Genomic DNA, 11,923 nt, shown 5'->3' with positions numbered 1-11,923 from the left:
AACGCTAAATAAATTGCAGATTCCTGATTCAGCTTAGCTTATTTATAAAAGGATAAATTCCATTTAATATCACTGAACGTTAGGTGTTATATCATTTATGCCAATGAAGTTTCAATTTTACTAATTATAGCACTGAACTTTGATTTTCATTTCAATTATATCATTGAACGGTTAAATCGTTAACGAAACAATGATGTGGTTGACAACTTTCGAGGTAGACAACTCAATAGAACAACATTATTTTGGTATGATTGTTAACGATTTAACGGCCCAGCAGTATAATTGAAACAAAAATCAAAATTTAGTTCTATAATTGACAAAATTAAAAGTTCATTCATATAAACGATATAATGACTAAAGTTCAATGGTATCTAGTAGTTTACCCTTTGTAAAATGCAAAACAGGTAACTAATCGAATCCGACCCTTTATTTCTCTTTAATTATCTGTATTCGAAACATGTCCGGACATAGGTATAAAAGTATAGTCTTTGTAAAACTGAATATCTCAGGTCGGACATATATTCATCATATCTAAGTTGTATTAACATCTTGAGCTCATTTAAAACAAAAAATAGAAAAAAGTTTGTTTCTTTCTGAAAAGAAAAAAAAAGTAAGAGAGAAGCTGACATTTTGTTCTGAATTTTGTTGTTTTGTTGCATTTATAGTTGAAAACCAGTAATGACAATCATTTACCTGACAGATTGAATTTCATTAAATACATTGAATAGTGTCTTTCATCTCTATTCTCAAACAGGCCATCTTTCACTCAAAAACTCCCTCAAAAGTAAGTCTTTGTTCCTCAATTTCATTGCTTTTCAATGGTTCTGATTTTAAATCTGTTTCTTCATTGTTGAATCATGTTTGTGCAGTGAAAATTGTAGACTTTTAAATGTTTTTCTAAAATTTCATCCAAACTATGAATGTTCCATACTGTGTTTGCTTTGAATCTGTGAATGAAAAGATCATATGGAATTTGGTGCATCAAGGGACATTCAAGTGCAGAATTTCTTTACTTGAATCATGAACATTAATCTAGGATAAATGTGTATATATTGATGGTGCATACCAGCTGATTGAATCATTGTCTACTTGCTTCTGTGTCATTCAGATTCAGACAACACCAGGGACTGCAGAAAGTAGAGTCCATTTCTGAATACTCAACTGCAGACACTCGATTCATCTTCGTCTCGATATTATTAATAAAATCGAAGCTAATATCTGCGTCATGTTGATTCGTGACCTTGTCGAAGACAGTTGATTTCTGCCTTATAATTGTTGCCGCAGATAATAGTACACTAGGCAGTGTGATATGATTCATCAAAACTTTTGGTATGGAAAACAAGGGGAAAGTATTGATGAAAAAGTATGAATTGGAAAGATTGTTAGGCCAAGGGAACTTTGCTAAATTGTACTATGCAAGGAACATCGAAACAGGCCAAAGCATGGCGGTTAAGGTGATCGAGAAAGAGAAGGTTTCGAAAGTAGGGATGATCGATCAAACGAAGAGGGAGATATCGACAATGAGCCTCGTTAAACATCCTAACATCTTGGAGCTTTATGAAGTTTTGGCAACCAAAACCAAGATTTACTTCGTCATGGAATGTGCCAAAGGTGGTGAGCTCTTCAAGAAGGTGTTAAAAGGAAAGTTGAGAGAAGACGTAGCGAGGAAGTATTTCCAACAACTAATCAGCGCTGTCAATTTCTGCCATAGCCGAGGTGTTTATCACCGCGATTTGAAGATCGAAAACTTGCTTATCGATGAAAACGGTGCTCTTAAAGTTTCGGATTTTGGTCTGAGTGCGCTTAAGGAGTTGAAGCATCAAGACGGCTTACTCCACACGAGTTGTGGTACCCCTTGCATACGTGGCACCCGAAGTTATACACCGAATGGGCTATGATGGAGCCAAAGCTGATGTCTGGTCCTGTGGGGTGGTTCTATATGCTCTTTTGGCTGGTTCTCTGCCATTTTATGACTCGAACCTTATGGCTATGTATAAGAAAATAAGCACAGCAAACTACAAAGTCCCTAACTGGTTTCCACCAGAAGTCACCAAGTTGTTGTCAAGAATCTCCAATCCTAATCCAAAAGATCGAATTTCGACTGCGAGAATCATGGCAACTCCATGGTTCAGAAAAAGTTTTAACCCCGTTGTCAAGAATCTCCAATCCTAATCCAAAAGATCGAATTTCGACTGCGAGAATCATGGCAACTCCATGGTTCAGAAAAAGTTTTAACCCCAAACCAGACGAGAGATGTCTCGAAACCGAACTGGCTAACTACAATGCATTTGAAGCAAAGAAGCTCACTAATTTGAATGCCTTCGACATCATTTCCTTATCGAGTGGGTTGGACTTATAGGGATTGTTTGCCGAAAATGACGAGAAAAAGAAGGAAATAAAGTTCACTTCTATGCACACTGCCTCTGCTATCACATCTAAACTAGAAGGCATTGCTGAGAGTTTGAAGCTGAAAGTTAAGATGAAAGACAGAGGACTGATGAAAATGGAAGGATCAATTAGAGGTACAAAAGGCGCATTGGCCATCGATGTCCAGATATTCGAGTTCACCCCCTCTTTCCATTTAGTAGAGATAAGGAAGTTTAGTGGTGATAGCTTGCAGTTTCAAAACTCACTACAACAGGATGTTAAACCAGCTCTCAAGGACAATGTTTGCGCTTGGCAAGGTACATAATTACAGTAATCTGTCCCCGAAGGGTCTCGGAATCTACCATGTTTAACCGCAGTAAATATCGATGACCAAAAAGCGGAAACTGGAAAATATTAGAGAATTAATTATAACAGATTTTCTTTATATTTTAAATTATTGTAATTAATTATAATATCATTGTAATTAGTTTTAATTCCCCAACTCTAGGCAAGCTTCCTATTTTTGTGCCTTGTAATTAGTTGTAATCCCCCAACTCTAGGCTAGTTTCTTATTTCTGTGTGCCCAATATTGTGTATATATATTCACTCTTAATCAATGGAAAGGTCAAGCCATTGTTTCTCAATATTCTTCTCTCTATTTCAACATGGTATAAGAGCCTAATCTTCGTGGGCATATTTTCCTCTTCTTTTTTTTCAAAAACACTACGATCCTTCATATATATATATATTTAAAACTACTCCACCAGTCCATTCAATGGCTTCCGATACGACTTCCTCTTCCACCAACGATCATATTACTATCCAAATTCTCAAGATCTTCAACATCCTCTCCTTACAATAGATCTCTCCAATAAACCAAATTGTCATCCACCAATTATCTCACATGGAGCCTTCAAATTCAATCTCTTCTTGAAGGTTATGACCTTCACCACTTTATTGATGGCACTCAAACTCCACCACCACCCACCACCACCATCAATGGTGTTACATCTCCAAATATAGCGTACACAACCTGGAAGCTGTCAGGATCGTCTCCTTTTTAGCGCTCTCTTTGGTGTCATCTCTGTTTCACTGCAACCGCTTATTGACCGCACCACCACTTCCCTTGATGCATGGCAAACCTTAGCTAATACCTATGCCAAACCATCTCGTGGTCATATTAAACAATTGAAGGAATAATTAAAGCGGTGTAACAAGGCCTCAAAATCAATTAGTGAATACATGCAGGCGATAAAGACTCGTGCCGATGAACTTGCTCTTCTAGGGAAGCCATTAATGCCCGTGACATGTCAATTTCTTTTGCTGAACTTCATGAGAAACTTCTCAACAAAGAAGTATCTCTTCAGACCGCTCAACCACCTTCTCTATCATTACCAGCCACAGCAAATCCCATGCCTTCCAGAATCGTCCAAATTGACGTCCACCAGCCACCAATCCACAACAACCAGGCCCTACCACTATGTCTTCTCCTCATGATCAACGCCAACCCAAACCTTATTTGGGTCGTTGTCAAGCATTCGACATTCAAGGACACACTGCCAAACGATGCCCGGTGTTTTGTCTTGTCACTAATCAACAATCACCAACATCTCATCCTCAAGACTCTTAGGGATATCGCCCTTCAACACCTAGCAACCACGAGCTAATCATGTTATTCTGGGTAACAAAACTGTACCTACTTGGCTGCTGGATAGTGGAGCATCTCACCACGTTACGTCTGACTTGAGCAATCTCTCTCTTCATAGCTCGTACCAAGGATCTAATGATGTCACGATTGGTGATGGATCGGCCCTTCACATAACCCATACTGGTTCAACCACCATACCTACTTCCTTTCGCACCTTTACTTTACAAAATGTCCTTTGTGTCCCTTCCATGAAAAATAACTTAATTTTGATTTATCAATTTTGCACTCATAACCATGTTTCTATTGAATTCTCACCCTATGCTTTTCAGGTGAAGGATCTAAACATGGGGACAATCCTTTTGATGGGTGAACCTAAGGATGGCGTATATGAGTGGCTGACTACATCCCCTTCAGTTTCCTCTCCACCATTGCTTGCATTTTCCAGTGTCAAGACCACTTCGTTTGAGTGGCACTCTAGACTAGGTCATCCATCATTTACTATTATGAAAAATATTGTTTCCAAATTTCCTTTACCATTGTCTAGTCCCTTATCCTCCTTCACACATTGCAATGCATATTCATGCAATAAAAGTCATAAAATTCCATTTTCTTCTTCTACCTTAACCTCATCTCACCCGCTTGAACTTATCTTTTCTGATGTCTGGAACTCTCATGTTTATTCTGTTGATGGTTTTCAATACTAGGTTATTTTTGTTGATCATTATACACGATATATTTGGTATTATCCCCTTAAACGGAAATCTTATGTGTATGACATCTTTGTACATTTCAAGGCATTAGTTGAAAACCAATTTAAACACCGAATTGTTACCCTCTATTCAGATAATGGTGGTGAATATCAAGCACTTGATCATTTCCTCTCCACCAATGGTATAACCCATCTTACTACACCACCCCATACACCAGAACATAGTGGTTTTTCTGAACGACGTCATCTCCATATTGTTGAAACTGATATATCTTTCCTTACTCATGCATCAATGCCTTTAACTTATTGGACTTACGCCTTTGTCACTGTTGTATATCTCATCAACCGTATGCCCACACCCACATTACATCTTTCATCTCCTTTTGAGAAACTCTTTGAGTCTCAACCCAACTACACTAAACTTTGGGTGTTTGGTTGTTTATGTTATCCGTAGCTTCGTCCTTATTCTCAACATAAACTTGACTCTCGTTCCACTCCTTGTGTTTTTCTTGGCTACTCTTCAACACAAAGTGACTATATCTTTCTCGCTCTATCCACTTCTAAAATATACATTTCTCGTCATGTCAAATTTCTTGAAAACTATTTTCCCTTTAGCACTCACCAATCCCATCTAGCTCGTCCCACCCCAGAGATCATTTCCAAATGGCTTCCCCCTGGTTCCAAGTTTACCAATTTCAAGTCGATCACTCAATACGCCTCCACAAAGGGATTCCACATATCAACATCAGACACTAAATACCCAAACAATCCACTGCCCTTCCTCACCAATCGACCGTCGATCACTGTCCATAGACCTCCCTTTACCCGAACACAGCTCGGTTAATCGCCAAGAAACCATGGTCGACCATTTACCACTAGAACCACACAATTCTGAGACCTCTTATGCTTCAATCATAGCGCAACCCACCCATCAAAATACCCATCCCATGACCACTAGATCGAAAAACAATATCCACAAACCCCTAACCAAGATGAATCTCACTGCTATCATTTCTCGACCATCAGACATTGAGTCTCGTATTGTTTCTCAAGCTCTAAAAGATCCCAAATGGAGACAAGCTATGAATGATGAAACTTGGGAGCTTGTTCCATCTACTTCTTTGCAGAATCTTGTTGGATGTAAGTGGGTTTTTCGTATTAAACGGTTTCCTAATGGTTTTATTGATAGGTAAAAAGCTAGATTAGTTGCCAAAGGCTTTCATCAGCGACTTGGAGTGGATTATCATGACATTTTTAGTCCGGTTGTCAAGCCGAAAACAATACGGCTTGTTCTAAGCCTAACAGTTAGTAAAGGTTGGCAATTGCGATAACTGGATGTTAATAATGCCTTTATTCAGGGCCATATTTTCGAAGATGTCTACATGGCCCAGCCTCCAGGATTTGTTGATAAAGACAATCCAATACATGTATGCAAACTAAAGAAGGCTATATATGGACTTAGGCAGGCCCTACGGGCTTGGTACCTTGAACTTCGCCAATTCCTCATTTAGTCTCGGTTTACAAACTTTCATGCAGACACTTCTCTATTCATTCTTCACTCAGGTGACACTACTATATATCTACTTGTTTATGTAGATGACATTATTATCACAGGCACCAACACCAATATTATTCAACGCTACATTGACCTCATGGCACAAAGATTTTCAATCAAGGATCTTGGCACCTTGTCTTATTTTCTCGATATTGAGGTTCTAACCACTACATCCGATCTCCTGCTTACTCAAAGGCATCACTGATCTTCTTGCCCGGACAAAAATGATTGGTGCAAAACCTGTTGGTACACTACTTGTTACAGATGCACTTGTTACAGATGGAAATCTGACACTTCATTCAGGTACAACTCTAACTGACTGCACAGAATATAGAACAATTGTTGGCAGTCTACAGTATCTTTGCCTCACTCGCCCAGACATAGCATATGATGTTAACAAGCTTTCTCAATTCATGCATCGCCCGACGTTTGAAAATTGGAATACTGCAAAATGACTACTTCGATATCTGAACTCATGGAATATTACTTCACAAGGCAAATCCGCTTTCCCTTCATGCCTTCTCAGATGATGATTGGGCTAGAAAAAAAGATGACTATACCTCAACGAGTGCCTATATTGTCTATCTTGGTCGTTATCCTATTTCTTGGTCGTTATCCTATTTCTTGGTCATCCAAGAAAAAGAGTACAGTTGCTCGATCCTCCACGGAAGCTGAGTATCAATCTGTTGTCGCTACTACTTCTGAACTCAATTGGATTTGTTCCCTTCTCACATAACTTGGCACCACTCTTCCTACACTGCATGTTATCTACTGCGACAATGTTGGTGCCACCTATCTCTGTTTTAATCCAGTCTTTCATTCGCGCATGAAACATGTGGCACTTGACTATCACTTTATTCGGAGTCAAGTTCAATCAGGTGCTCTTCGTGTTACTCATGTTTCCTCAGCAGATCAACTTGCCGACGCTCTTACCAAACCGCTTCCACGAAGCCGATTCCAAGATTTAAGGGTCAAGATTAGTGTCTCCTCCAGAGCTCCATCTTGAGGGGCATATTAGAGAATTAATTATAACAAATTTTCTTTATATTTTGAATTATTGTAATTAATTATAATATCCTTATAATTAGTTGTAATCCCCCCAACTCTAGGCTAGCTTCCTATTTCTGTGACTTGTAATTAGTTGTAATCCCCCAACTCTATGCTAGTTTCTTATTTCTGTGTGCCCAATCTTGTGTATATATATTCACTCTTAATCAATATAAAGGTAAGCCATTGTTTCTCAATATTCTTCTCTATTTCAACAGAAAATAGCAACAGAATCTTCGACACCATTCTTGAGTTACTTGAATGATATTGTATACGGTTCCAAAATATTTAGTGCTACAAAATTTAGGGACATTGAAACATGATGAAATCAAGAATGTTGTACCAAAAGGTCTTTGGTTTTGTAATGGAAAATTTTGAGTAACAATTTAATTCATAAATCAAAGCGAGACATTTATGCTTTAAATCAAAGTGAAATATATGGTGGATAAATGGCATACATAAACTAGGCAAATCCCACGTAGCAGGGCAGAGTTTTTCAACTATCTCATGACTTGAACTTGGATCTTATGGTATCGATAACATCGGCATCAACTTGCAAGGTCGTCGTTAACACTTCATTCGGAATAGAAGAAGCGAAGAGGTTTAGCGGAACAACCGCAGCGCCGGGCAAGTGGCTGTTGAAAGCCGTGAACGCTAACGCCTTTCCTTCCCCGACGTTGAGTTGGAAGTGCACCAGTCCGCGAGGGACGATAAACATATGTCCCGCAGTCAAGACTTTCGAGTAAAACACATTGTTAGTAGTCACAAAGCCTACGAGGAGCTTCCCTTCGATGACCACACCGACCTCGCTCGCACGAGGGTGCGAGTGAGGAGGGTTGATTCCACCTGGGGCAATGTCCACTCGGTTCATCGCGATTCCGAGTGTGTTCAGCCCCGGAAACGTGAGAACATTTGCAGGCGTGAGGGACGAAGCAAAGCGATTCGTCGTGTTACCTTCTTCCATGAAACCATCGAAGAAGAAGTCATCCGAAGTCACCTCGGATGCAGGTTTACAAGGAAAACCATTAACAGATAACGAGCCACTCAGGTTTGCTACACAAAAGTCCTGTAACGGATCAGGGTCAGCTGAAAGGGAAGGAAGAAGAAGAAGCCAGAAAACTGTAAGGCAACAAAGTAGGTGCAACAACAAGGAAGCAACCATGACTGAAGATAAAAATGGTGCCAAAATATAAAAGCTTGTTGAAACTTTAGTTGGCTTTTAACCATGTCAAAGGGTGCATGTTTCCATCAAACTATAAAGATGACGCGAAAAGGCGACTAAAATCTTGCACTAAAAAGAAATAGGGTAAACTACACTAATCATCACTGAACTTTACTCCTCTCCTATTTCATTCACTGTATTTTAAATTCGTTCAATTTCTCACTGAACTTGATATAATTAATGATGTTAAAATGACGTCGGTTTAGAAAAATAAAATTTTCAAGAAAATAACGCCGTTAAAATAACAACTAATTTATAAGGCTGTTAGTGAAAAAAGGAAGAGTGACAAAAAAGATCAAATGTTTTAAGTTTAGTGAAGAAATTGAATAAATTTAAAATATAATGAATAAAATAGGAGAGTAAAATTTAATGATGATTAATATAATTTACCCAAATAATATTCAAGATGATGACCCAATGAGGTAGAAAATCAACACCTAATTCCAATAAAAAAAAAATCTGAAAATGGGGTAGGGATGACAGAAGTCTGCAACTTGTTTATGTATCCATTCTCATAAGGATATTAGCGTGCTCAGACTGCAACTCCAAACTTCTATCTGACACTTCAAAACCCGAACCTTTCATTTTCCTTCCACACTCCATGTTTGACACCTTCAAATATAGAGATATTTTCTTGTAATAAAATTAAAGATACTCAAATTATATATTACACATATCCGAGATGTACAGGGAAGTAGTATATAATTCATCTTTAAAATTTCTAAATTATTATATATTTAAATATTTTTTTATAAAAATATTTCTAATATATTTTTATCTTCCTCAAAATGTACAAGTACGCTCTCTTAATAGAGGATCCATAGTGTACTTAAGGTGGACACTTCCCAATTTTAAATTTAAATTTTTTATTTATTATTTTATTGATAGTATTTATATTAAAATTTTATGTGTTCATCTTATATAAAAAATTTATGTTATTAATATATGTATTTAATTTTAAAAAATATTTTTAAATCTACCACTATAATTTAGTTTAAAATTTTAAAAGTTCGTTTGGAATATAAAAATTTTATCTCCGAAGCACATATTCTTATCTAATAGCCACACCCAATTTAGCAACATAATAGAGTTTCCGACATATCTAGAATATGTCCTAATCTAATTAAACAACTCCTAACTAATTATGTTGACTTCCCAATTGTTCAGATAGGAATTGAAGTTTCAAGGTGCCATCAAGAGCACAGTTAATTGACCAAGTCAATTGACTCTTAATTATGATATAAGAACACCTAATTTCTTATAAAATGAAATGATTAGTAGAGCACAAGGTTCTTAATTTTGAGGTTGTGAAATCGAGTCTCATGGAGGGCATTTCATAATTTGGAGGTCTCCTACGGAAGCTGCTCTCAACCTAGTGTTGGGGACAGCCTACTATCTTACCTCTCCCTTACCCTATTACATATGGGAACAAGGGACAACCATTTTTAATTTCTTATAGAATCAATGTACAACCACAAACATCATAGTCAAATTATATTAACCTAATATAAAAAAAATTATATTATACTTATTTTCTTATTTAAGTGTTTAATTCTTTTTAATCAACATATGTGTTTAACGTTTTGTACATTATCATTTTAAGTGTCACATTTATCATCATTGTTAAAAGATTATTAAAAAATCAATCAACCACTAAAAATGTGACACATGACATATTTATAAAATTTTAATTAAAAATACTTGGAAATATTATTAATTTTAAAAAATCTAATATTTCTTCCAAACCTAAAAAAAACTCAAAATTCTTAATCTAAAACATTAATCGCACTCTTCTGTCAACCTCTATCGTTGTCTCTCCTACCTATCCTCATGTCGCCGATTGATCATATCATAACCTCAGTCTCCAAATTTCTTATATCTCTATAGTTAAATCCCTAAATTTCAAGACCCAAATCCTTTTATGTGGGGATTACATAGGGGCTAGCGATGGTGTTCTACAAGCGAATAGATGACCGCTGACGGTAACAATGATCAACAACAAGATTTTAGGATGTTTTTAGAGTTTTATGAAACTAAAGATATTTTTAAAAAATAAGAAATTTTGAGTTTTTTTTTTAATTTATAAATTTAAGCTTTAAAAGTAAAAGAAATTAAATTTAAGCCACGTGTCACATACCGATTACTAGATTGATTTTTAATAAAATTTTAGTAAGACAGATTAAATCTTTAAAATAATGATATCAAAAATATTAAACATTATATTGACTAAAAAGAAATTTAAGTGTATTAAATAAAAAATATATAACTTATGTTTTAAAATTTTTATATTTAAAGAAAACACTAAGAAACACGAATCAAATTGGAGTTATGAGGATCTGCAACATGGTAACTTGTACCAAACTCAGTCCAATACAATAAAATATTAGGGGTAAATTACGTGAATAATTCATTAACTTTATTCTCTCACATATTTCGTTCATAGTATTTAAATCTGTTTAATTTCCTTACTAAACTTAATACATTTAATTTTTTTGTCACTCAAATATTTTATCACTAATGGGTTATAAATTGACTATTATATAAATATAAAATGACATCATTTAGGTGAAAATTTTGTTTTTCTAAAACGATTTTGTTTTAACGTCGTTAACTATTCAATAACATAATGATTGGTGTAATTTACCCAAATATTATGATTGCTTTCAAGGGCCTTGTTTGGCGATACTTTCTAAAAACACTTTTAGATAATAAGTCAGTTTTAACTGCAAAATCAATGTCAAACGTGTAAAAAATGAAAAAAACAATTATGGTGGAAAACGATAATGTCAAACTAACCACAAAAGTTAGGATTTGTAGTTTTTTCATTTTTAACTTTACGTTTGAGAGCGAGTTATAATTTTACCTTTACTAACGTATGAGTTTCACTCAATTATGTATTTATATTTTATTTTAATAATTTAATATTAACATCTTTAAAATTAATTTATTACTTAATAATTTATTTTAATTACTTAAAAGTAAATAAAATTCAAAGGTTTATATATTAAAATATTAATAGTGAGTTATTATAAAAATATATTTTTATTATAATTATACTTTTTATATTTTTATTATAATTTAGATTTATATATTTCATTTATAATAATAACCAAATTTGAATTTATTTATAATATATATTTTATATAATAATTTAAGTTGATACATTTTATATATTATAGTATTCATAAGTGTAAATATAATTTAAATTTTATATTTTTAATTTATAACATAATGTATATAATAAATATTTATTTTTTTAAACTCATTTTTTAACAACAACGTTAAACAAGTTAAATTTTAAATTATATTTTTTTAAAATATTTTTAAAAAAAATATTTCTGTACTTTTAATAGTCATTTTCCAAAAATCATGCAA

General features: G+C 35.0%; 1 protein-coding gene and 1 pseudogene across 1 annotated transcript; one reads left to right on the top strand and one right to left on the bottom strand.

Annotated features, from left to right (window-relative positions):
• The first annotated feature begins 1,331 nt into the window (after nucleotides 1-1,331).
• On the top strand, nucleotides 1,332-5,178 carry LOC120156223 (annotated as a pseudogene).
• A 2,510-nt stretch (nucleotides 5,179-7,688) lies between these two features.
• On the bottom strand, nucleotides 7,689-8,523 carry LOC120156146 (germin-like protein subfamily T member 2). The gene has a single exon (XM_039167555.1). It carries the CDS (start codon nucleotides 8,486-8,488, stop codon nucleotides 7,832-7,834), a length of 657 nt encoding a protein of 218 aa, XP_039023486.1. The 5' UTR covers nucleotides 8,489-8,523; the 3' UTR covers nucleotides 7,689-7,831.
• Nucleotides 8,524-11,923: the final 3,400 nt, after the last annotated feature.

The sequence above is a fragment of the Hibiscus syriacus genome, unplaced genomic scaffold, assembly GCF_006381635.1.
Source record: "Hibiscus syriacus cultivar Baekdansim isolate YM2019G1 unplaced genomic scaffold, ASM638163v2 tig00111213_pilon, whole genome shotgun sequence".
Lineage (NCBI taxonomy): Eukaryota > Viridiplantae > Streptophyta > Magnoliopsida > Malvales > Malvaceae > Hibiscus > Hibiscus syriacus.
The sequence above is the reverse complement of the archived record's forward strand: the minus strand, read 5'-3'. Positions and strand labels throughout refer to the sequence as shown.